At 45.3% G+C, this 26,508-nt stretch overlaps 1 protein-coding gene across 4 annotated transcripts in view; it reads left to right on the top strand.

The window, feature by feature from the left end:
• The window catches only part of CCDC138 (coiled-coil domain containing 138), a 29,990-nt gene extending 4,234 nt beyond the window's left edge, over nt 1-25,756 (top strand). The window contains exons 4-15 of one of the 4 annotated variants that reach the window (XR_009496437.1): nt 173-295; nt 2,177-2,364; nt 3,029-3,187; nt 5,138-5,257; nt 8,129-8,206; nt 8,314-8,421; nt 9,964-10,128; nt 13,069-13,185; nt 16,050-16,242; nt 18,070-18,246; nt 19,879-20,077; nt 23,557-23,633. Coding sequence is in view for 3 of the 4 variants with exons in the window: in XM_015473473.3 (XP_015328959.2) it covers nt 173-295; nt 2,177-2,364; nt 3,029-3,187; nt 5,138-5,257; nt 8,129-8,206; nt 8,314-8,421; nt 9,964-10,128; nt 13,069-13,185; nt 16,050-16,242; nt 18,070-18,246; nt 23,557-23,695; nt 25,224-25,389 (1,733 nt within the window). In the remaining variant the exon portion in view is untranslated. Of the gene's footprint in view, nt 1-172; nt 296-2,176; nt 2,365-3,028; nt 3,188-5,137; nt 5,258-8,128; nt 8,207-8,313; nt 8,422-9,963; nt 10,129-13,068; nt 13,186-15,605; nt 15,775-16,049; nt 16,243-18,069; nt 18,247-19,878; nt 20,078-23,556; nt 23,696-25,223 lie in introns of those variants that run through there. The other 3 variants (XM_015473473.3, XM_059891756.1, XM_059891757.1) reach the window with 3 other exon arrangements.
• The last annotated feature ends 752 nt before the right edge of the window (nt 25,757-26,508 follow it).

The following is a 26,508-nucleotide window of genomic DNA, read 5'->3' as shown; positions in this document are numbered from 1 at the left end:
TTTTTAGCATCATGACTGGTAGTTTACAGTTTTTCCTTTTGCATTTTAAAAAATGTTTACTTGTTACGTTTTTTCAGTTGTTATGCTGCTAATATTTGAAGCAGTCTCCCCTTCTTTAAATGGCTGTATAAATCTTCCAGAATGCTGTGATTTATTTTTCTTTAAAGCCTAGATGATGAACTGGATTCTTTTCAAGATTTGAAAGAACCAGAAACAGAAGAAGAGTTCACCGGCAATGATTCTAGAGTTAGTACTTCCAAAATAAACAGGCAGTCCTTTAAAGAGACAGACAAAGGTAAGAGAAATGCTCATTTCAGAGATGAGAAATGCTCATCTCACTTAAACAGTCATTTAAACAGCAGCTCTGTCAAGTAGGGCACTAAAGCTTACCCTGTAGTCGTAACCCTAGTTCTCAAGGTGTGCATTTCTTTGTCCTGGGTCTTTGTAAGCCATGAACTGGTTGCTGTGCTTGTCATTAAGTTAAAGGAGAAGAGGAAAATAAACTTCATGATTTTCCAGTAGAATTTCCACATTGTCGAAGTTTATCAAAAATAACTTAATACTCCATGAATATTATAATTTTTTCAGTTCTTTTTCTTATCAGTATTTCTTAGGAATTAGGATTGTGGTTGTTGTTTAGTTGCTAAGTCGTGTTTGACTCTTTTGTGATCTCACAGACTGTAGCCCTCCAGGCTTCTCTGTCCAAGAAATTTCCCAGGCAAGAATACTGAAGTGGGTTGCTATTTCCTCCTCCAGAGGATCTTCCCAACCCAGGGACTAAACCCATGTCTCCTGCATTGGGAGGCGGATACTTTACCACTGAGCCACCTGGGATGCCCTAAGATTGTGGTAGTAGGTGATTAACCCTTATACATTTTAGGAAAACAGGCCAGGTCACTTGAGGCCTGGCCTCCTTCACCCTGAGTCAGCAGTTGCTCTCTATGTACCTGGCTGCATGTGTGTGATGGATTTTCCCACTGGAAACAACTGAGAATACAAGATAACATATACAAAATGTTAAGTGTGTTTAAAAGTTGACAGTACTAAGGACTGTTACGGCCCGGGGCTGGTGGGCTGGGAGCCTGGGGAGGCAGGCAGAGCATGGAGTGTTTCCCTTGAAGGGTGCTTGTGGAGCTGGGGAACAGGAAACACTTTCTTTTTTAAAAATTCCTATTTTTATCTTGGCTCCCCTGGTCTGTCCACGATGGGGAGTACCATGGAGACCCCCTCCTTAAAGCCGGGGGCGGCTCCTCAGCTGCCGGCCAGTGCAGGTGAAAGTCAGCTCATTGTGAGCAGAGCATGAGTGCCAACAGCCCAGTGCCAGGGAGGAGCAGTGCGGGGGGTGCTCACCTCCACTGCTAGGGTTGCAGGGGCAGGGGGTACTTTGGTAACTGATTTGGCATCACAGGTGGCACTAGTGGTAAAGAACCCACCTGCCAATGCAGGAGACTTAAGAGACGAGGGTTTGATGCCTGGGTTGGGAAGATCCCCTAGAGGAGGGCATGGCAACCCACTTCACTGTTCTTGCCTGAGAATCCCATGGACAGAGAAGCCTGGTGGGCTACAGTCCATGGGGTCACAAAGAGTTGGACACACAGTTGAATGTGCGCAGTAACGGCAGGAGCTCTCACCATGGCTGCCAGGAGCAAGGCTCCCCAGCCTCTGTGCAGACAGTGCAGCTTGGCGGTCACAAGGTATTGTCAAAGGCTAAGGCCATGGAGGGTCGTGAACCTGCTGCCACCATTAACACTGGAGCCCATGATTTAACGGAGGAGATTATCGAGATTATGTAATTATATGATTAATTATAGACATCACATAAAGTTTTAAAACAAAAACGGTTTTTTAAATGTCAAAGAAGCAGTGATGAACACTAGATTGGTGGTTAGTTTGGTGTAAGGGAGCAAAGAGCACGTGTCAGGGCTCCTGAGGTAACTCTCCATCTCTTTGTCAAGGCAGTTACCCGCTCATTTTTTAAATAGTCTTAGATTTACAGAGAAGTTGCAAAAAGGCCACAGAGAATTTCTGGATGGCTTTCACCCACATTTTCTAAATGTAAACCGTTGGTTGTGTCCTCTTTTTCTTTTCTGCATATAGTACTTGAAACATTTTAACAATACAATGAGGATATTTAAAACTGTAAACTAAGTTTTTAATTTAAATTTTGTTCTCTTAGCCAATGCCTGGCCAGCTAACGTGGCCTCACGTTCAAAGAGCTGGGCTGACTATTGTAGTGATGGCAGCGACTCCCCTTCCAAGCATATTGGCTGGCCTGCATCCAGGGCCCCACGGAAGCCAGGCCTGCTGCCCCGTCAGGTCAGCCAGATCTACGACGAGCTGCTCCAGATTCACCAGAAGCTGCAGGTGTGGGCTCAGCGCTGCCCGGATGGCAGCCAGGGAGGAGGGGACCAGAGGGAGGGACGGGTGAAGCCAGGGCTGGAGCGGGACTGAGGGTCAGTGATTCGGAAGCTGGTTCAGGGGGGACGGGGGTTGAGGCCAGACTGAAGTGCACTGAGGAGGGTGCAGCCAACCAGGACAATGTTTTAGAGAAGTTTGTCCAGGTGGGAAGTCAGGAGGCCAAGGCATTGGAAGCCCAACCTCCCTTTGTAAGGCCACAACCTTGCCCTGTCCTCTGTTCTGCTCAGAGGCTGTGGGAGCTGATGGGCTCTGGGGGAGGCTCGCATGGCCGTGGGAATGTAGGGGATGTGAGACGATTTCTGGGCTCCACTGGAGCCTGCTCTGCTGATTGGAGGGGGAATGTTGGAGGGGCTCCTCTGCAGGTGTGAGCCGTTCTTCCCAGGGGCGATGGGGAGCTGGGAGGGATAGTGGGGGGTCTCCCCATGGTGCCCCCCCTTGTCTGCACCCTGGATTCTCTCAGGTCCTCGCGCTGGAGTCTGCTGACCGATCCTGGCATTGGTGGCCTGCAGGGTTCCCGCGTGCTGTGCTGTATGGTCGTTGCTCTGCGCTCCCCTGGCTCGTGCTCAGTGGAGTGAGCTTCCTGGAGCACTAACTCTATCCTTGCCCACAGTGTGAGACTGCAGCCCAGCAGGAATTTGCTGAGGAGCTTCAGAAGCGAGAACGTTTTCTGGTCGAGAGGGAAGAGCTGCTCTTCAGACATGAAGGTGCCTTGAGTGAAGTGAAAGACGTCAGAGAAGAGGTCCTCATGAGGTTCCAGATCATGAAGGAGGTGAGCGTGGCACTGACTGCAGAGGCCGGTTGCAACACTCCTTTGGACGTCACTCATCTTCTGTAGACCTGGGATGATCCTAGCGTAGCCTCTGGAAGCCTGATAGTACTGTGCGCAGCTGAGTTCAGGCTGTGTCTTACCATATTCACTCAGTTCCCAGAGCCTTTGTCGTTGTTCTGGAGCCTGTGTGGTGCAGGCACCGCTGGGAGCCTGAGGCTGGGCTTCTCAGCCTTTGCTGTGATGCTCTGGGTCCCTAACATGCCTGTGGGGTGTTGGGCGGGGGTTGGGGTAGGCTTGTTGTCACCTGAGCTCCTGTCTCTGCCCCTTGCTTTCAGCAGCTCAGAGGTGAGCTGGATTTGAGCACATTCGTGGATCATGGGTCCCCTCTTCCTGTTTCCAGCCCTAGAAAGCAAAGCCATTTCTCTGCAATTAGCAGGGCTAGGGCCTGCCGTGGGGCAAGGCTGTTGGAGGAATGGGGAAACAGAGCCTCTTGAGGGCTGTTTGCCCAGGTTTTTCCTCCTTTCTGCAACTCCCTGCTTGTTTTCTTTTGACTTTCCTTAGTAGTTGCTTTCTGTGTTCTTTGTGTGGCTTTAGTTGTGATCAGTAAGAGAAGCGGAGCGCGGTGGGCTTATCCTTCTGGAAAAGGAACCCGTGTCAAATGGTCTTAATATCTTCTGGAGGTGGAAAATTTGTGCAGTTGAGAATGTTAATATTACTTTTAAAATAAGTGTTGTCTTTGTGGCCATGTCTGAGTTACTTAAGGAGTCATTTAATCATAAAATTTCACACAGCTGATTTTTTTTTTTTTAACGAGCTTGGATTTTCCATGCACTCCATCTTCATTTCAGCCTTGGTTCTTTCTCTTTGGATTTGTCTGTTTGCTGCTCATAGGAGGTATAAAGCTAAGTGCTTTATTTTAGTGGGACCTGGATGATTACTTGGAAGAAGGAAATCGGTTTCTTGATTTCCTGGGAAATTTATTTGTTTTAATACATTATGAATAAATCTGAGAGTAAAAAGTGAAAGAAACTATGTAAGTATTCGCAAATCTAAACATGCTCTTATTTGAATATAATTATAGGGGAAATTTATTTTAATATTTATGAAAGTGGTTAAGGAAAGTCAAATCGTTTGGGGCTCAGGAAATTTTATTATCTATGTAAGTTTTCTGAGATGCACAACAATTTTAGCTAATTTATGAGAACAGTTATATGTGTGGAATATTTCTTCTCCAGAGGGCTAATTTAAACCTTAAATTTTAATTCACAAAGCTATGAATAATTAACTAGTCTCCTGAAAGGATCAGAACTCCTTTATCATTCCATGATGTCAGAAATTATTTCAGTGAGTTTCTGTTGGAGGTTTTTCTGAGCAGGACCAGAAAATAGCCTTAATGCTACTTAATTTGTGTAATATGTTTTAATAGGTATTTAACATACATTTTTAGTTCTTTGTTATTAAGTTGGTTGATTATCCAGTTTTTATAAATTACTTGCAGTGTCAGCCATTATGCTTAAATATACTGATTAAAGTCCTTGTGATTCAAGGAGTTGTAATTTTTTTTAAAGGCTAGTTTTTATTTTTTATTTATTTCTTGTAATTTTATATATTTGTCTTTGGCTGCACTCGGTCTTGGTTGCTGCGCCGTCTTTTCTCTACTTGTGATGAGCGGGGGCTACTCTAGTTGCAGTGTGTGGGCGGCTTCTCATTGCAGTGACTTCTCACTGTGGAGCACAGACTTAGAGCACAGGCTCAGTAGTTGTGGTGGAAGGGCTTTAGTTGCTCTGAGGCATGTAGGGTCTTCCCAGATCCGAGATTGAACCCTTGTCTCCTGCATTGGCAGACAGATTCTTTACTGAGTCACCAGGGAAGCCCCAGAGAGTTGTAATTTTTATGTAACTTATGTTCAGTAGCATTAGTGATATTGAATCTCTGTTTTTTCCCTCCTAGCAACATGATGCAGAAGTTGAGCACTTAACTGAAGTTCTTAGAGAGAGAAATAAGGAAAGCAAAAGGCTGAGGTCTTCCTTTGATGCATTGAAAGGATTGAATGATAGCTTAAAGAAACAGGTAAGACCTAGTTTATCTGTGTTAGATTATGAGACATTCTCAGAACTGTATAGATTAACCAGTTCAAGTCAGAATCTTAGAGCATATTCTGTGTAGAGAAAACCTTGATTATCATCTTTATTTGTTAGCTTTATTATAAAATACTTCTGAATATAGAATAGTTAAGCTAGCTCTTGGTTTCTTATCTGTTCTGACAACTAGCTGAGCTATTGGACAACTTGGAATTTTTCAAACTGTTAAGAGCAGTGACTAGATTAAAAACAAGCAAAAGAAAACGTGCTAACCTGGGGACTTCAGGTGCTGAGTTGTAGCTTTGTGCTATTCTTGACCTGGCTGTTAAACACCACTGTGTATTTTGGGAGTGTCTGTTGTGTGTGGATCCTGTGCTGGGAGCACAAGCTCATGCCCACCACGTCACACTGCACTGCACTATGTATGCGTGCAGAACTGTGGCGAGCTCACACCCACCGCATCGTACTGCTGTGCACTCTGTTACATATGCAGAGCTGTGGCGAGCTCACACCCACTGTGTCACACTGCACTGTACCTTGTATGCAGAGCTGTGGGTCAGCTCAGTGCTCCATCATACTCAGGTTGCACCAGGTTCTTGCTAGTTGTTGTTGTTTTTTTTTTTTTTTTCTGCTCCCCTTTGCCAGTTTTGAAGTGCAGGGTTTTGTGAAGAGGGACAGGAGAGTGATGGTGTGTTTGTTGTGGGGAGGGAAGCATGGATGAGCACAAACGGGTGAACCTTGGCATTTTAGCAGCTGAGGTCCAGGGTGGGGAACTTATGGATTCCAGCAGGGGGCTGAATGTGGACTCTCAAGCGTGTGCACCTCGAACTCCTTAGCCAGCTGTGTGTTCTTCTCTGTCTCTCTGATTTCTGTAGTCCCCACTTGTTATAACCTATCTCCATGGCGGTGATAACCAGGTCCCCCAGTTCTCACTGGATCTGATTCTTTGTCATTTCTGAACTGTCTGCCCTCCCACAGTGAGAGTATGACCTTGACCCACTTTGTCTGGAGTTCTCTTATCCTTGGAGAGACTGTTCTCCCATTGCAGTCTTGTCTCACGCTCTTGAGAAGAGTTTCTGATTGCTAGCATGGGGTCATTGTTGCCTGTACCTGGCTCTCAGGTGACTATGATCCTGATGGGCATGTGTTTGGTGAGTGTGTAGTGACTGGGGTGGATGTGTGCATTGCTAAGGGGTAGAGCCTGTTGATATGCATAGTGAAAGGTTGAACACTTCACCTGAGAGGCACAGGGAACATAGTGAAGAAGTTAACATGGGAGTTTCCAAAGTACTTGGTGAGATAGAGAGGCAGAATGTGAAAGGATACTATCCACAAGTTGGTGAAGCCTGCCAGCCCACAGATTTTAAGAAATTCTGTTAACCTAAGGAGGATAAATGTTGAGGAACACCATACTGGTACGCTGTTTTAAGATGTGAAAACTTTAGGTAAAGATAAAATCAGAGACAAAGAAGGCACCTTACCTTCAAAGAAGGAACAGTACTCCTGGAGGAAATATCACAGACATGATTAACATAAAAGAGAAAGGCTCTCTTTCCTGTCATAGGAGGCCAGGCAGAACTTTGAGTCTAAACCTGTCAGCACGACAAGAAAAATGCAGCCAGTCTCCAATGAGTGTATATGCAAAAATTTTAATATCAGCAAGTTGAATCTAGAGCTACCTAAAAAGTGTAATGTCATTCAGTGGATTTATCTGAGGAATACAGGGGTCATTTATCATTTGAAAATTAACACATCATCTGATAAAAAGAAAAGAATCATAATTCTTTGATTTAAAATTCAGCACCAACTCAAGACAATAACTAGGAATAGAAGAGAACTTAATTCTCATAGAGTATCTACAAAAAGAAACAATCCTGACAACACTCACACTTAACATAAGTTACTGAAATCTTTTCCCTCTGAGATCAGAACAAGGAAGGTGTTCACTGTTCCTGATTCCAGGGATCTTTGAACTAACGTCCTGGTCCACGTAGCAAGGAGAGGTCAGGATTGGGAAGGAAGAAATGAGAATTAGCCTCTGATGACGTGATTATGCACAGATATAGTCGGTGTCCAGACGAGCATACAGATAAGTTACTAGAATTAAACAAATTCAGGAGACTATTCGGATATGGGTTCAGTAAAAGTCGGGACGTATGTATGTGTATGTCTGATTCATGTTGATGTTTGGCAGAAGCCAGTACAATTCTGTAAAGCATTTATCCTTCAATTAAAAAGATAAATTTAAATTTTTTTAAAAAGCAAGTGTATTTCTGCATATCAACAATAACCAGATACTCTTTATTGAAAGATGCTATGGGTAGTAGCATCAAGAAGCATTGGCTGTGAAGGAATAAACCTAAGAGATTATACATGCACAGAACACACAAAACGTGCAAAACATGATTTAAAAAGCAATTAAAGAGGATGGAAAGAAGTTGAAGGCTGTGTTGCATGTGGGGTGGGAAGACCCACATGGTGAAGAAGGCACTTTTCCTGAGTTACACAGACATGAACTCCAGTCCCAGTAATTCACTACATTGTTACGTGGTTTGTGCATCTTCACGTATGTATATTATAGTTCAGTAGAAAACTCAGAAAAAGGACGTTCCCTGTTAAAATGTCTTCATTTAAGATGTTAGGAGGCTTGAACGTTTTTCGTAGAATTAAGCAAACTTTCTAGACACTCTTCATGTTTTAGGGCCCAGTGGTGGTTTTGCTGTGATCTTTAATCGCAGGTGCTGCCTCTGTGTGTTGTGTTGCCTGGTGATAGACAAGATAAGATAGTATCCTGGGAAAACTTCAGTAGGAAATCAGCTTGAGGTTTCTATTGAAATGTCTTGTTATTTTCCTGCTTTAGTTGAATGAAGTGAGTGAAGAAAACAGGAAGCTGGAGGTTCAGGCCAAAAGAGTTCAAGCTCGCTTAGACAATTTACAGGTAAGGAACCTGCTCTGCTCTTGAGACACAAGTGAAATCTGAAATGGCTGTCTTGGTCTCACTTCTGATACCGTTTTTCTTTAATTCGTGGATATGTACTGTCGCAGAGGAAGTATGAGTTCATGACAATACAGAGACTGAAAGGCAATCCCCAGGCCACTCATGAAGCAAAAAGTTTAAAGCAGGAAAAAGTACCAGCTTCAAAACCTTGTAAGGTATGGTTGAACATTTCTCTACTGCAAAGCCAGGACATTTTTCTCGTTGTTCTTTCTTTTTTTTTTTTTTTTCCAATTTATCAAACATTCTTTTTGTTATGAAAGTATTCACCGTAATAATTTCTTTTTAGAAAAGTATCATAATATTTCAGATATGCTTTTGTTTTAAAAACAGAGCAAAATATTCAGCTGCTAAGAATATCAGTGTACAGGGCTCTTTGTGGACATGTGTTTCCATCCCTCTTGGAAATAAAGCCAAGACTGGAATTTCTGGGTCAAAAGGTACACATAGGTTTAACTTCTGGGACAGCCGCCAGTTTTCCAAAGAGGTCATGTTATTTGTACCGTTGCTGGCAGTCTGTTCTGTTGCACCATAGCTTCATCCATATTTGATGTTTCCAGTCCTTTTTATTTTCGTCTTTCCAGTGGATAGTAGTGATATCTCACTGCAGACTTGCCTGGACCCCACATTCCACTCCTGAAAAGGCTGCCCCAGCCTGTAGCTGCCTCCCCACACCCAAACCCCCCGTCTGCCGCGCACGGGCTGTGTGCAGAGGGCTTAGTGGCTGGGAGAGGTCCTGTTTTACTCGCCCACCCGTTTCCTGCTACATAGCTTCCATGTTTTATTAAAGAGGATGCTAGTTGTGGAAAAAAATTTTAATTAAAATTAAAGTAGAAAAAGTGGAGATTCTTAGATACTCAAGATGATTGTAGTTTTCATCAAAAGTTCCTATTTGAAGAAAATTGAAAAAGTTAAAGATTACTCTTGTTCAGAATAATGTAACTTTGTTTTCCTTCATCTGTTTTTGTTTTTGTGGATTGCTGTCTGCTGAACTATGCCTTTTTTATTACTTTGCTCTTGTACTTCTCTGTCTAAAGTTAAATCTGGCATAGTTCCCTAAGGCAGACGTGTGATAAACATCGACTTAAAATGATTAAAAGTGGTTTGAAGGAACATGGAAGTCAGTTGAGTTGAATTTGTACTGGTTTTTTATGGCATTTGGTTCTTGTTTTCTTCCCATTTGTGTAGACTCTCAAAGAACAGGGTTTCCAGGAAAAAAATTTTCATGTCCATTTTATAGAATGGTACAATGTAAAGAAAAACAGCTTTTGGGGGAGGAAGATAAGTTCCATGGTGGAAATTATTTAGCTTTTAAAACCTTTAAATTTGTTAAAATCTTAGGTATGGGTGGTTCATGCCTTTGAATTAAGGCCAATTTTGCTTTTCTTCATTATCAAACTTGGATAAAGAATTTTAATGAAAATTCTCTCTCTTGGTAATAAGGTACAGTTCTTTCAATGTCCTTATTGTGGTGGGTCTCCCCCTTCTGTCAGCCAGCATTTAACATGTGTCTGATGTTAACTGGAGAGATTTGATTTGGAATTTCTTCCATTTGGAGAAGCTTTGCAATCCAATGCATGTTTTATGGAAGCAGTTTAAATAAATCATTCCATAATCACTTAACAAATGTAAAACTTGCCTTTGAAGTTATAGCAAGCTGTGAATTGAAATAAATGCTTGCTTTAATTTTTTGCTTAAAGGTATCACTTAATGGACAAGTTTATGAACTTTTAACTGTCTTCATGGACTGGATTTCAGATCATCACCTTAGCAAATTGAAAAATGAGGAATCTGGAATGGATGGTGAAAAACCACTACCCACATTTGGTTCTCAGAGAAGTGATATTCAGGAGAAGTGTGTGAAGGTTTGTTTTTAATTTGAAATAATTTGAGTCATAACTCAGTAGAGACGTGAAGAGTGAAAAAAGGAAGGCTGTGGTGTATTTTGCAGGAGAATAAATATTGAAAGTATTTTTGATAGAAAGTTGATCATACCAACAGTCTGTTGTAAAAAGACTCATTTTAGATTTAATCCACATGAATTCCTGTGTGTATTTTTATAACATGATGGGAATTTCCTTTTAAAGGAAGACCAGAAATTAAAAACCTACTCCAAAAAATGGCAAAATAATTATATTTTAGAGTTAGGCAGGTAATCAGTGATATGAACAATTCCTGATAATGCATCTTTTTAGGATTCACATCTCACTAAAATAATTTTATTTTGCCTTTTGTCATGAAAGAACAAACTATTTTCAAAAGGCTTCTCTTTATTAAAGACAAATGACCATTTTCTTAAATTACAAACATTAATTTGGATATTGCTATTCATATTTACAGTCAATATAAATTGTTACTAGAGGTTGACTGTTGTATTCTACAAGAAATACATTAAAAACTCTGAAGATTGGATATCTGAGGTTGTTTGTTTTACTTAAAGAATTATTACATACAGGAAGCAGTTTCATTTTGGGAAATTGTTTCCATCCTTACCTAAAAAGTTTCTTCTGAATGCCTTTTGTTCTGGGCAGGATAATGGCCGTAGAGATATTCATAACCTAAGCCCCTAGAGCCCATGGATGTTACATCACTTTGCCAAAGTGAATTAAAGTTACTTATCCACTCACCCCCAAGTGGAGATTGTTGTTCAGTCACTCAGTTGTGTCCACCTCTTTGCAGCCCCATGGACTGCAGCACACCAGGCTTCCCTGTTCATCACCATCTCCCAGCACTTGCTTAAACTCATGTCCATTGAGTTGGTGATGTCATCCAACCATCTCGTTTTCTGTTGTCCCCTTCTCCTGCTTTCCATCTTTCCTAGCATCATGGTCTTTTCTAATGAGTCGGCTCGTTGCATCAGGTGGCCAAGTGTTGGAGCTTTGGTTAAAGTGATGATTAACCCAGGGTGATCCGGGTGGGTTCAGTAACCACAGAGCACTTCAGACCAGACACAAGAGGCTACTGTAGAGTCAGTCAGAGGCTCACTCACCCTTACCAGCCGTGAAGGCAAGAGAAGGAGGCAGGAGGGTCATAACCAGGCTGGGGTGACCTTCTGCTAACAGCCAGCTGACCACGGAACTACACCTCCAGCCATAGCCCGAGGGAGCACCAGGTTCTTGTCGTCATCCTCAAATAAAGATTATTATATATTAACTTGTTCTGGACGTACACCTTTGAAGTGAAACGTTAATCATTCAGTTGTGTCAGACCCTTTGCGACCCTTTGGACTGCAGCCCACTAGGCTCCTCCATCTGAGGGATTTTCCAGGCAAGAGTACTGGAGTGGGTTGCCATTTCCTCCTCCAGAGGATCTTCCCAACCCAGTAATCGATTCCTGGTCTCCTGTGTCTCCTGCATTGCAGGCAGATTCTTTACTACGTAAGCCATTGGGGAAGCCAGTACAAAAGTATGCAACTTTGCATACTTGGGACTTGGTGGGACTTGGTGATGGATCCCGTACTTTTGCGGGGTCTCAAGGTTGGCTCCCAGCTGTTGATTTTGCACTGGAATGCATGTTGGCAGCATTCACTCCAGGTAGGAAACCACAAGATCTGGGTTTGCACCTCTGCCCTCTGGCTAGATAGTTTTAGGCAGCTGAGCTGGAGACTAGCCTGCTTGTGTCTGGTGGGTGTTGCCATGGGGATGGAGCTCTGCAGAGATGCCTGAACTGGGTGTGGATGCTGGAGGCATGAATCCTAATTGGCTGAGTTGAGGAGCAGGTGACCAGGTGACTGAGAACCAGCCAGTAGGGGTCCCTGAAAGTGAGCAGAGAGGTGGGGGGAGCTGGGTCTCAGAAGTCAAAAAGGGTGTATCGGGTTGGGGTCGCGGAATAGAGGTGGGTGGTGCGTGGAGAGGGTGTCCCAGAGCTGCTGTCCGAGGTCTGGTGTGTCTTTATTATGTCTGTGGTCCAATTACATATGATTTTACATCCTTGCTTTTATTACTTTTACTTAATTTTTATCATTAATATTTTCTGTTCATCATCTTTAGTCCACTGAGTAGCTATTCACCTGACCTAGCTATTTCCCTTTGTTAGGCTGTTAAGTCACTTCCATTTTTTTCAAATCATTGTAACACTATTTTTGTATGTGAGCTTTTGGAAGGTTTTATTTTAGGTAATTTTCTTAGGCTGTTATAGCAGAAGTGGGATTATTTCCTCAAAGGCTTAGACTGTATCTTTGTGGTCTTAAACTTTTCAACAAAATAACATACTGTTGAGTCAATGTTCTTTTTTTAAAATGTGTATTATTTTTACAAATTAACATTAAAATGTTTATGAAAGACATATAAAGAGGAAAGTGAGCATCTTTCCAGTTACTGAAATCTCACTGTTAATACTTTTTAAAAAACATCTTTTCTTATCTCTGTCAGTGTAAATTCAATAGACATATTTTATATAAAGAGGATCTTATCACACTTTTGAAACCTGCTTTTATCACCTCAGACTATGCCATGGCAATAAAGATGTCATTATCAGTTAATGGTTATACATGTACCAGAAGTTTATGCTGTAATCCATGGGATCACAAAGAGTCAGACACAACTTAGCACCTGAACAACAACAAAAGATTCAGATGTGTGTTTATATAAGTTAATTTTAAAATTCTAGGTGTGGTATTGGTAGGTCAAGGAAATATATATGTAATGTCTCAAATGTGTGTTTTCTTATTGTATTGCATTTAATTTTAAAGTAGAGATTTTTTTTGTTAGAGAACTCTTTTCTTTTGGAAAAATAATTTTTGGAAAACTGATAATTTCAGATGTCTGAAAACTGTGTGTTTATATTTTCCATCATTTCATCTTTAGCTTTTGCCTCTGATGACAGAGCAGCTGCAGTGGTTGCCCTTTGTGAATGCCAGGCTTCACGAGCCTTTCGTGAAGTTTATCTACTGGTCTTTGAGGCAGCTCGATGCCGGGACTCAGGTAACTGAATCAGAGTCGATCTGCAGGGAAAGCTGTGTTCAGTGCTGCGTGGCTCCCGGTCTTGCTCTGTCTCAGGCTTCCCTGTGCATTCTCTTCACGTCGCAGGACTTTTCCTGCCTCCCTTGCTTCGTTCACCACTTGCTCTTCTTTCTCCTTCTCTGTCCTCTTTCTCAGTGCAGTGGGTCATTGTTTGTGAGCTTCAGAATTGTGTAATGAGTTTCACTGTGTTAGGTTATTGTTGAAACTAACTGCTTCCACCCACCCCGTTATTTAATTTATGGTTTCTTATATTCTTGAAGGTAATAGAAATTGATTTTTTGTGCTTATGTCAATAAACACACTCTAGCTAAATGGGACTGTGATTGTTAGGATAAGCTAATCAAAGAGGGAGAGTTACTCCAGCGTCATGTAAATGAAGGGTGTGTGTTACCAGCTCACGTAGGGTTGTTTAATCCAAATGTGAGGCGCGTGTGTACCGTGTGCTGTGAATTATAGTAGGTTTGTAAAATTTTATTTCCCCAGTTAGTACTGATACATCCTGATACAGGTTTCATTCAGTTAAAAATGGGGAAGAAACAAAGCATTGCTGGGGTAGTTTCCTCTTGGCCCCGTGACCCTTAGGATGCGGGGGCTAAGCTGCTCCATGCGGGCCTGATGGTCATGTAGCCGGATGGCTGAGGTTTAGGGAAATACCTTTCCTGAGGAAACCCTAAATATTTTGCCATCATGGTAAACAAGTGAGTGCATGAGCACGTGTGTGGGGGAGCATGTGCACCCACACACATAATATCATCTGGATGTATTGGTCATGGGTTGTCTCATAAAAGAAAGTTACATAAAATGATCAAGTCTGTTCAGAGTCACTGTGACTTTGCTGTTTGTGTGATGGGTTCTGAGAAAGGTTGGCTGAATTCTTGCTTTCAGCCGTCAAAGGCTAGACTCAGCGTTGAGTGGGACTTTGTCTTCCTTCTGGAATAGTCTCCTCATTCTTCCTGAGACAGTTCGTGCTGCCCTGCCTCCAGTGTGGACCTGGTCGCTCCGTGTGCTCTGGGGCGGGGCTGCCAGCTGCACAGCTTTCTGCTGTGAAGTTTGGTTCTCACCTGCGCATTGCTGAACATGTACTGATGGGTTTTTAATAATTTAGTTTTAACAGTTGTCAAAGTGCGGGTACATAAGTTAAGCTTTTTATTTTGAGGTGATTAGAGATTCTCTGTGGTCATAAGAAATAATAGACACGTTGTGTCCATCTCCTGAAGGTGACGCTGTGCAGAACAGGTGCAGTGTCGCCGCCAGGGCCGCGATCAGGTGACCGTCCCGTCTCCCTCCAGAGCCTCACGTGGCTCTTCTCATATGTAGACGTCACGGTTTAGAGCAGCATTGAGCAGGGAGATTTCCCAGGTACCCTGCCCTACACCTGCACCGCCGGCGCCCCCCCCCCGCCCCACCCATCAGCATCCCTGCCAGACGGAATCTTCTTCACATCCACGTCCTGCGTGGATGTGCCATCATCCCCCAACATCTTGGTGGTGTGCGTTCTGTGGGTTTTGACAAATGTATTGGAGCCTGTAACCATTGTTACACTATCACACAGTATAGTTTGGTATAAAATTTGATGCAAAAAATTAACATTTGATACCAAAAAAAAAATTTGCCCTAAAAATCCTCTATGCTGTGCCTGTTCTCCCCCACCTTTACTACCCAGGTGGTCCTGCCTTTTCCAGAATGTCGCAGAGCTGGGTGACACAGTGCGTGCCCTTTTAACATGGGCTTCTTCCACATAGTCATATGTATTAAGGCTCCTCCCTGCCTTTCCACGGCCTAATAACTCTTTTCAGCTGTGAATACTATTCCACTGTCTGGATGGACCACTGTTTATCCATCACCTACTGACAGACATGTTGGTTGCTTCCAAGATTTGGCAACTCTGAGTAGAGTTGCTGTCACATCCACAGGTGGGTTTTTGTGTGGATGTAAGTTTTTAGCTCCTTCAGGAGCTGAAATATCAGGGAATGTGGTTATTGGCTAAGAGGATGCTTTGTTATTTAAGAAGCTGAAGCCAGTCTTTCGAGTGGCTGCACTCTCTGGTCCCCCAGCAGTGCTAAGGGTACCTGCTGCCCCATGGGCTGACGAGCATTTGGTGGTGTCGGGGTTCGGGGCTTCGGCCCTTCCTGTAGTGTGGGGTGTTACCCACAGGGGTTTCACGCTGATGACGTGTGCGGTGCTGCTGCTTATGTCTGCTTGGCATCTGTGTGTCGTCTCGGCTGCGGTGTCCGGGTCATCTGTGCGTTTTTAATCGGGCTGTGTTCTCTTACTGCTGAATCTCTAGGACCCTATCAGTATTTGGATAACAGTCTTTCAAGTGTGTCTTTTACACATGTTTTCTCCCCCGTCTCTGGCTTGTCCTCTTATTCTCTTGACAGTGCTTTCACAGAACAGGAGGTTTTGATTTTCATGAAGTGCAGCTTATCGGTTATTCTTGACAGACGGTGCGGTGGGTGTTGTGTCTGCAGGCGATCACACACCCGAGGTGTCGTCGTGTCTTCCTGGAGCCCTCACCCTCCATCACTGCGTGCTGCCCCTCCTTCCCTGGTAACTGCCTGCTCTGAAGCCTGTTTGAGGCTGAGAACTGCTCCGGCCTCTCAGTCTCTGTCAGCGTGGTGTGTGTTCTTCGTCCATGCCCTTTTCATCTGTGTATGTCTGCAAAGTGGGTGTCCTGTATTCTGCTTTTCAATCCTGTGTATTTTCAGCTCCATTGAATTTTTTTTAGTTGGCTTATTTTTAGTTCATATATTTGATTGTAGTATTTAAAATATCTATTTCCTGACCATGGATAAGTGTACCGAGAGAGTTCATATGTTTAACAGCACTCGACCATGACAGCCACACTGAGGAGGCTGGGTGAAGACATATTCAGAGGAGTGGTGACGAAGGGTGTTCAGGACGTGGCCTTAGAGCACTCAGTGGAGAGTCGACCGAGGACAGCTGCCTTCTTCAAGAGCACCAGCTTGCCCCTGAGATTCGTGTCCACTTTAATCGTCCTCAAAACAGTCACTCAAGGTAAGCCTTCAGATTGTCCACAGTGAAGCAGTTCTTACATAGTTACACAGTTTACTTTTTCAGAGTGGACTAGTGTGCTGTTTCGTGCTGGGGGCCCGACTGTAGTTGCTGAAGTTGAGAAGGTCATGGTGGGCTGGCTTCTTGCCCTCCAGGGCCTTTACTGATGCGCCTGGATCCTGTGTCCACGGCAGCCTTTGCCGCTACCCGCCTCACAGAACCCACACAGCACGGAGAGTGCGCCTTTACGGATCCACTGGGACAATGCTTGGTGGGCCGGAGCCCGGGAGCCAGTGAGGCCCAGCATTTATTTCTGTGAATAGAGTTTAGTTGAACACATGTATGTTAATCTGCCTCCCTGGCCTCTGACTGCTTTTCCTTGTAACAGCAGAGCTCAGTAGATAGCAACAGAGAGAGCTTGCCTACCAGACAGTGCCTCTGTCTTCGTTCTCTTCTTCCTCGTGGTTATGGTCCCCAGAGTTGTATCAGAAGGGGTAGTGGCTGTCTGAGATGTGTGTAAGAAGCCCAGACCAGAGTTCACCATGTATCAACATACTTGGTCCCGTCATCAGAGACACAGTGATGTTCGTGGCTGGTAACGCGAATGGGAAGAAGAGATAAGCAGGAAGGAGTCGGTGCCCCCTCCCCCACTCTGCGCAGTCCAGTATTGGACACGCCGTCCCCGGCAGTGGCCTTAAACACGTGGGGATGGACATGGAAGCAAATAGTGAAAACTGGTGACTTGGGGATGGTCCATGCAGGTCAGATGGACACTGGCAGAGAGAGGTGCTGGCTGCCATGTGCTGTGGGCTGAATGTTTGTCCCTCTCAGTTCACATGGGGACCCTATTTCCAGGGAGATGGTGTCAGGAGACTGGCCTTTGGGGGTGCTTGGGTCATGGGGGTGGCGCCCTGATGAACAAGACCCCACAGAGCTTGTAACTAGAGTGTTAACTCTTCTGATCATCAGTAATAAGGAACAATAATGAACAAAGAAAGAGATTTGTTCATGTAAAGCAAAGCACATTCTGTGAAATGTGGACCTTGCTCTAACACAGTGTCAGTAAAACCTCATCCACTTAGAAGTAACAGGACTTAAGTACAGAGTTCGTAAGTAACGGTGAGGGCCCAGGTCAGGGAAGGGTTATCGCTGGAGTGTCAGGGCAGAAATCAAGGACTTCTGTTCTTCACGAGCATCTGCATAGACATGATCCTGATGTGGATTTGACACTTTGTGTTAACTCTTCGTGCACTACCTGCGCATTATCTGACCTCAGGTCCATCCTGCGGTCAGGATGGTCTGGCCCCCCGGCCATTCCTCCTGGCAGAGAGGTCACTGGCAACCCAAGAAGGTCGGTCTCCTGAGCTCTGGGAGTGGCTCCCATTTGGTCTTGATCTTGAGGCAGAAACCCCCATTTTTATAAAGTTACATTTTGAAACAGGTCGATGGGAGCAGCAGTAGCAAGAAACCTCGTCTCAGAAGCAGCTGTCGAGGTGGCGGTGGTGATGCTGCTCACAGGTGTCGGCAGGCAGTAGTCATGATCAGACTGCTGAATATTGACTGTTTTCCTTGATATAAACGAGTGGTGTTCACTGTAAATTCAGTGTTAAACAGGGAATTTCTGAGTGAAGTTTACCCTGTCGTACCGTCTCCTCCCATTTCAGTCCTGACAGCTGAGTGAGAGGCAGTGTCTGAATTCAGCCCATCTCATCTGGTCCTCCAGTTTCTCCTTTTCTCTCATGTTTATGGCCGCATCGGGGTCCCCTTACTGCCATGCCTGTGACCTGCTGGACTAATGATGTGGTCACTGTCTGGTGCCCTGTCTTCCAGCTGACTTCCTGGCCCAGGCATTCGACTCGCTGTGTCTGGACCTGCAGGCGGACGAGGGGAAGAGCCTGTTCCTGCAGCTGCAGGCGGTGCCGGTGGTGCTGAGCCACCTGAAGCTCTCCAGCCGGGGGCTGCTGCCCAGTGTGATGGACAGCCTGCTGCAGATGACCGTGGAATCCAGTGAGTATCATGTCCAATAACGGGAGGGAGGGGAGAGTCCAAGGAGTGTCGTGCCCAGTGAGGGCAGTGGTTTGAGCCTATTCTCAACATTGGACTGTGTTGTGTACGGCACAGCTGGATCACAGGGTCAGCAGTGCCGTTCAGAGTTATAGAGCCTCACCCTTTGTCCACATGTCCACCAGCTTTCCCAGGGGCCTCAGTGTGAAGACTCGCTCACTTTCCAGCCCCTTCTCTGTTCCTCATGTCTGTTGTGCGGCAGAGCATCCATGTCCTCCTGGTGGGTGGGAGGGAGCATCCCCACCTGCAGGGCACATGGGGACCCAGCCTCCTCTCCTCCCAGAGACCCCTGCAGCCTCCCTGTGTCTCTGATGCTCAAGTGCGTGAAGCAGTGTGATCAGTGGGGTTTTCCTCTCGGCGATGGCCCTGGTGGGTGAGACAAGCTCTTACTCGCTGGTGGGGGCTCCTCCCCAGCCCAGCCAAGACCCTGATGGGCTTTGCCTGCCTTGTTCTTCAGACCCTAGGGAAACCCCTCAACTTATGGGAAGCTGCCATTTTGCTTCAGTGATTCTTCCCACTCTCGGTTTCTCATCTTCCGTGCACGGCACTTCTCATTATGCCTTGAGAACATGGAACCACAGCCAGGAAGCTCACGCTCTGTGGGAGCCAGCAAGCAAGGGCAGGTCCCTGGTGGCCAGTTGTCCCTCCATCCTCCCTGGATGTGGTCTGTGTGCCTGTTTCCCCACAGCGGTCCTGCGAGGAGGCCCTGGGGAAAGCCAGGGCCTGGAAGGTCAGCTGGCTTGTCCTGGACCCACGGCTGGACCGAGGTGGAGTTCGGACTTGAACCCAGGGCTGTGGGTTGGGGAGGGGCTCTGCCACACACCCCCCACCCTGGGCTGCTTCCTCCTGCCCCAGGGGGACAGCCTCCGCTGACTGTGTTTATTCGTGTTCATCTCTTGACTGTCACTGTTAAACGATCAGACTGCCCGCTGGAGTCTAACTCCTCCCTGAGCGGTGATGGTGACATGGCAGCTCTTGATTGACTGATGTCAGGTCTCCAGCAGCATTGCAAAATTAGTAACTGAGACACAGAGACTTAAGGTTACTTTTTGAAGTAGGTGAATTCCCAACGAGTTTCACAGAATTTTTTTCAGTAAGGAAAACAAAACTCCTATCAGGTGAAAATGTTTGTTTATCAGAGACAAAGCCATCTGAGTGTCTGACAGACGAAGTCACTGTGTAGCCAGGGGACAACGTGATACAATCTCAGAAGTATTGGGGCGCCCACAGCACCCATGTGGAAGACCATGTCCGATTCCTCATGCAGGGCCCAGCATCTCTGTCCCAGCCGCCCTCACCCTCTCTTGCTCTTCCCATCCCGTGGGGTAAACAGCTGCTCCTGAGGCTGCTCTCTGGGAGCTGTGCTGGCAGAGAGATGGGACCCAGGAGACCGGAAGTGATGTAACTTTGAGGGTCGCTGACTGAGGTGTGTGTATTTGTTGGATGCGTTTTCCATTTTTAGCATAAACCCAATGCCTGATACTAGCCAACAAAGTTTGTTGAAGGGATAAATGAATCTTAGATCAAAACACAGCAAATACTTCTCCACTGTTGGTTTTGTTTTGTTCTTTTTAGGTTTGAGGTGGGAAACTCATTTCACCATATTATTTAGTTGCTCAGTCGTGTCTGACTCTTTGTGACCCTATGGATTGTATCCTGCCAGACTCCTCCATCCATGGGATTCTCCAGGCAAGAATACTGGAGTGGGTTGCCATTCCCTTCTCCAGGGGATCTTCTCAACCCAGAGATTGAACCCACATCTCCTGCATTGCAGGTAGATTCTTTTACTTCTGAGCCACTGGGGAAGCCCTCTTTTACCATATAACTGTTTAGGAAGAATTGTTGGAAAAGAAATCCTGATAGGACTGGTCTGCAGCTCTTGGGCCTTGGTGGCCCGTGTATGCAGTGCCGTGGTTTGGGCCTCGGGTCTGCCACTTTGCTGAACGGGAGGAGCTGCCAGTGGCTAAGCTAGGCCTGGTGGTGTCCACCTGGGATCAGTGTAGAAATGGCCTGAGACTGGGAGGTGACTCCACAGTTGTTTCACGTCTGTTAAATCCCAGAGTAATTTAAAACATGGGGCATGTATTCTGTATGTTTGTTTTATTTCGTCTTCTAGTGTTTTTAGCAGCGTTGTAAAATGGTAAACTGAGACACACTGTAACTTGAAAAGTTTATTTGCGCAAACAGCATTCCCAGTGGGGCTTGGTGGGGCCTCAGGCAGAGGTTTTTGTGGACCAGACTCAGAAGTAGAGAAACTTTGTCTACACTGTAGCGCTCGCCTTAGCTGGCTGCTAGGCTCGCCATTCTGGACTCTCGTGTCTCAGATGCAAGTGGAGTTCCAGTTTGTCTAGTGGGCTGTGACTGGGGGACCTGAGCCACCCAATCTGGTGGCCACCTTGTTTCATGACTGTTGTCACATATTTGGGGGAAGGTGGTGGGTTCCCGGTGCCGTGTTGGAACTTTAAGAAGACCGGTCTTTGGCACAGACATGGCGAAGCGGTAGGAGCTCTGTGTGTCTGTCCAGGGCCCCCTGTCCATCTGCCGCAGGTCATCTCAGCCATCCCCACCCTACCTCCCCCCAAGCATGAGAAGTACCAGGAACCGTGTGGGCAGAGTTCTCTGAAAGCTGCTGGGCTACACTTCATGAGTTTGAACGGAGGTCTGTGCGTTGCTCTACCTGAGTGTGTGTGGTGAGCACAGTGTTATTTTTAGATTGAGGACTTCTGATTATACGTTTTGCACATGAATATAAATCAGACAATAACTGAGCAGTGTGCTTTTAGAAAGTTACTCTGTAGTTTCTTTTTTTCTTCCTGTCAGTGGTGAAACCTGTCACTCACCTACCTGGGCTTAGCTGTGTAAGAGCATGAGTTTCACTTTCTTGAAGAACTTTCCTTTTCTTGTCAGACATAGTTTCAATAAAATAATTTAAGTTTGTATTTGTATTATGAGTTTATTCTCTTTTGTGCTCTAGAAACCATCTTGTGTTACCGTTTAACACCTGAATGGAACAATGTATTTGAGGATGTTTCTCAGACCTTGTTTTTCAAATAAAGTTTATTTTTATTATAAAAGTAATAGAAGTTGGGAAACTAGCCAAAGACCCAAAAGTCCTACTGTCCAAAAATATGTACATTCACAAGCCTATTGTGAACTGTGCTTTTGCAAGTACTTCTTTTTTTAAACATACTGAAGGTGTGTGGAAACCTTGCCTTGAATAGATTTTCTGGCACCATTTTTCCAGCAGCATTTGTTCCCTTCACATCTCTCTGTCACATTTTTGTCATTCTCATGGTGTTTCAAACCTTTTCATTATTCCTGTGTTTGTTAACAGTGATCTGTGACCAGTGGTCTTGATGTTGTCATGGTTTGGGGCAGGAGGGGTGTTGGGGGGCAGGCCGTGAACTTAATAATGTTGTGTGTGTTCTGCCTGTGTCACTGACTGCAGTTCCCCCATATCTTTCCTCAGGCCTCCCTGCTCCCTGACACACAATATTGAAATTAGGCTAATTAACATCCTCTTGCCTGGAAAATTCCATGGACTGAGGAGCCTGGTAGGCTGCGGTCCATGGGGTCGCTAAGAGTCACACGACTGAGCAACTTCACTTTCCCTTTTCACTTTCATGCATTGGAGAAGGAAATGGCAACCCACTCCAGTGTTCTTGCCTGGAGAATCCCAGGGGAGCCTGGTGAGCTGTCGTCTATGGGGTCGCACAGAGTCGGACACGACTGACACGACTTAGTAGCAGCAGCAGCAGCATACCCCTCCAGTGGCCTCAGAGAGTTCATGTGAGAGGAAGAGTGCTCCTCTCTCACTTAAAATAGAAAGCTAGACATGATTGAAGTCAGTGAGAAAGGTGGGTCAAAAGCGAAGACAGGCCTACAGCTGAGGTTCTTCGACTAAGCTGTTAGTCAAGCTGTGAATGCAAAGGAAAAGTTCTTGAAGGAAATTTAAAGTGCTGCTTAGTGAACACACGAATGACAAGAGAGTGACACAGCCTTACTGTTGATGTGGAAAAAGTCTTAGTGTCTGGACAGAAGATCAGCCTAGCCACAGCACTCCCTGAAGACAACATCTGATCCAGGGCAGGGCTAGATTCACAGTGCTCCATGAAGCTGCAGGTGGTTGTCCAGAGATTTGGCTGAGAGAATTCATGAAGATGATTTAAAGAAATATGGCCGAAAACTTACCACATTTGAGGAAAGATGTGCTTTTACAAATCTAAGAATTTCACCAAATTCCACAGCTCAGTGAAGTTCAGGATAAACCCAGAGAGACCCCGCCTTGGAGACACATGATATTAAAATGTCAGACTGTCAAAAACAGAGAATCTTGAAAGCAGCAAGAGAAAGTGTGGTCTGTGTACTGTGGAATATTATTCAGCCTTTAAAAAGGTGGAAGCTGACACCTGCTACACCACAGATGGGCTTCAAGGATGTTATGCTGAGTGTAATAAGAGACACAGAAGGGCAGATCCTCTGTGACTTCACACATGTGAGGGCCCCCGTGTTGTCATATGTAGAGACAGGAGGTAGGAATGGGGCACAGAAACTGGGGGTTAGTGACTCACGGGACAGTCAGCTGGGGAAGATGAGCAGCTCTGGGGTGCGTGGGGTGGTGTTTACACAACAGCATGTGTGTACTTAACACTAGCAAACACTGCACTTTTCCAAGTGGTTCCAGTGGTACGTGTTACCTTATGCATATTTAACCACGGTTTGAAAAGTAAATATGAACACTTATTGCTCAAAAAGAATCAAGCAAGGAAAACTATAGAAAGCATACGTCTTTTCGATAAAATTTTATTAAAATCTGCAATCTTTTCTTTTATGAATCTTTCCCACTTTTGCTTTTATGCTAAAAAGTTCTTCCTTATTCAGTGGTTATCCAAGCTGTCATTAACATGTAAATGAAATTCTTAAATTTCGGATGCTTTAAAAAAATTACCACCCCAACAGAATTTCTTCTTATTATTAAACACTGCTAAAGCACTATTTAAACAGCCTCCTCTTATGGACTGTATTCTCGATTCTGCTTAGTGGAAGAATCTGACGTCTGAAGAATGGAACTCTGACGTCATTACCTTCAGTTTGCTTGTTCAACAAGAGCCAGTAGATATTTTAATTCTTCCAATGATGGTATTTTCCCCATAGTATAAGAGTGGAAAGAACAGAAACCCTACCCAGCAGTGGGTGACTGCGCCCCGCAGGGCCTGGCCCCCCGCCCCCTGCCCTGAGCCTCCTGTCTCGCAGGTGCCCTGCAGCCCTTCCTGGAGGCCTGCAGCTGCTCGCTCTTCTTCCGGACCTGTTCCGTGCTGCTCCGGGCCCCGAAGCTCGACCTCCATGTCCTAGAGAAGCTCAGTATCATCCTGCAGAAACTTTCCAAGATCAAGTAAGGATATTTGATTTCTCAGCTTTCTCATCAGAAACCAGCTCACTGTGATCATTTAGATTTCTGCTTCCTGCAGTGGCTCCACTGTGATTATTGAATCAGAGTTTCCAGCAAACGTGTGGTGTGTTAAATGCTGGTCTCAGGCCACACACTTAGTGACAGAGTGAACCCTGGGCCAGCTTCCTGCAGGCTGGCGCGCTGTGATCACAGGTGAAGACAGGGGCAGATGAAGGTGTGTCCTGCTGGTGCTTACTGTGGATGCACTGGGTCAGGGGTGAGAAGGAAGCAGGCAGAAAAGACTGTGACCTGTGCTGGCCACAAACGGTCTTGGACGCACTGCTGCACTGGTTTCATTTCATTGCCATAAGTGAGGGCTTTCTTTTTGTATTTCTTCTTTCCCTGATGCAAGCATTGATATTTAAATTATTTTTTTTTTAAAAAGGACATAGACTTTAAACTATATTTTCCCTGAATCTCATATACTCTAGTGTTTCTTTTGAGGGAAGTCTGAACATCTTCTGTGCGTTGTTTTTCATGCCGTGACCTCTTGGTTTGGTTCAGTAAACACAGTGCACCCTGAGGCTACTTGTGGGTGTGTGACTGCAGGTCAGCCCGTCCTGCCTGGTGTCGCACACGATGCCACAGCAGTAAATTACTTGTTGTCACGTTGTGACTTCATCCTTAGTTCAACAAGGTACTAGTTTAACTCTGGTGTCGTTCAGGCTTGTCAGTTCATGGTCTTCCTTTTCTCAGGCTGACTGGCTGTGACTGTCTTGATTTGTAATCAGTGAATTCTCTGGGAGGCCTGTGGTCCTTCACCCTCTGTGGTGCCCTGAGGCTGCAGGCGTGTTTCATTCCTCTGAGTTCCTGCTCCTGGAATTGGTGGAGGTGTAGTTCCCGTATGGCTGTGGCCTGGGCCAGAGCTTTGAAGTTTGTGTTCATTTCAGGCGTAGATAAAGAATTGGAACAAAGCTTGAATGAGGGGCTGGGAATCATTAATGCCCAAGCCAGCCTTAGAGTAAACCTGTAAATCCACAGAGATGGAGACCCTGGATGTGAGATGGATGGTTATAAAGGTTACCATAGAGGGAAATAGATCTGGACAAGGAAGTAAGAAATACGTTACCAGATACGAGTTTAACTTATTGAAAATGAGGTTGCTGACTGGTTGCTCTGCAGAGGACAGTGGCCAGGAGCTAAGTCAAGAGGTCAGCTAATGGTCTGCTCCATGAAGAAGCTGACATTCCTGAGACATGGTGGTCAGGTACTTGACTCTGGCTGGCTGAGGGCAAGCCTGCTCTGGTAGTGACTATGGTGCAGGCTCCAGGGTGATGAATTGTCCTCTTTTCTCCTTGAATACTTTTCCATGTTAGGCCTGTTTCACAAATCGTGTCTTGTCTTTCTCGGCATGTGAATCTCTAGTTACCTATTTCATTTCCTCATGTATGAAACAGGATGCTATTCACACGTAAGGCTTTCTCACTGTTCTTGATTGTGAGATGACGTTAAGGTGCTCCTTCTCTTGCAGGAGTAATAAGAAGCTCTTTGAACTCTTCACAATCCACCTGATGCTTCAGGAGATACAGAGGACGACGCACCCAGAGCACGCCTTTCTCTGCATCAACCTCAACTCCACTCTGTTCAATTTGGGTCTAACGAAGTGCAGCTCCCTGGCCACCAGCACAAACCCTTAGACTGGTCGTTACTGTTTACAGATACTGCATGTGTGCTGCTGCTTGTCAGATTGTAAAAATCAGCAAAGTAACTAAAAGTCCACCGAGTAAAGTTACATATGAGTAGCATCATTTATCATGAAAAATAGAAAAAAAAAAATGTTTAAAAAAAAATTTTTTTTAAGTTTTTAAAACTTTTAAAATGAAACCCATGGAGCTGCAGCAAATGTGGACTTTCCCCATTTGGCTCAGGTGGTACTCATGTACACAGTGGGGTTTTCAAGGCAAATGACACTGGGGCTACTCTTTGTAAAAATGTTTTGGGAAATTCTTAAAATTATGTGATTATTTGGAATAAAATTGGTGTTTGTGTGGGAACACAGTTAGATCATCTTGTTCCGTTTTCTTAACATGTGAAGAGCCTCGCCTTCCATAAGCAGAAGCACGTACATCTGAGCTGCCATGGGCCCAGCATCGGGGACCTCGCTGCCATCAGAGGGGAGGGTTGTGGCCGGGGTCCACAGGACAGAGGGTGGACGCACAGAGGAAATCAGCATAAATCTCAAATCTCATCCTGGGATCTGGAGACCTGGGCCTTTTCAAGAGAATATAAGCTGTGCTGTTTGTGAAGCAGAAATCCATACAGAGAGCAGGCTAAGGTGATGTGGAGGCTTTATAGGAACTTGAAAATGCAGAAGCAAAAATGAGCATCCTTCGTCAATGCTACAGGAGGTGGAGTCGCTACAGGAGGTAGAGTCGATGCTGGGGGCAGGCAGACAGCGTGGGGCTGGTGCTTCTGAAGGGGCCAAGTTCTGGGCTGCGGCCGAGTGGAGATGGAAGGCACCCGTCCCCACCGTGGGGACCATGAGGAGGGGGCTATGTGCATACACAGTGTTGATGGACGGGGGGAGGCAGACAGAAACCCCTGCCTGCAGGAGAGGAGACTTGCCGGAGGTTGATAGGGAGCCACCCCTCTGGCTCTGGGGGACAGGATCTCTGAGGATTTACGCCTGGCGGACATTCCTGTTGTCAGTGAAGACAGTGGAAAAACGTTTTCAGATTTGTAGGTGTTCAGAAGTTACACCACTTACCCACTGTTCTGAGAAGAGAAACTGCACAGATTATTCTAACCAATTTAGA

Source organism: Bos taurus, chromosome 11, assembly GCF_002263795.3.
Source record: "Bos taurus isolate L1 Dominette 01449 registration number 42190680 breed Hereford chromosome 11, ARS-UCD2.0, whole genome shotgun sequence".
Classification (NCBI taxonomy): domain Eukaryota; kingdom Metazoa; phylum Chordata; class Mammalia; order Artiodactyla; family Bovidae; genus Bos; species Bos taurus.
Note: the sequence above shows the minus strand (reverse complement) of the source record. Positions and strands in the feature narration are given on the sequence as shown.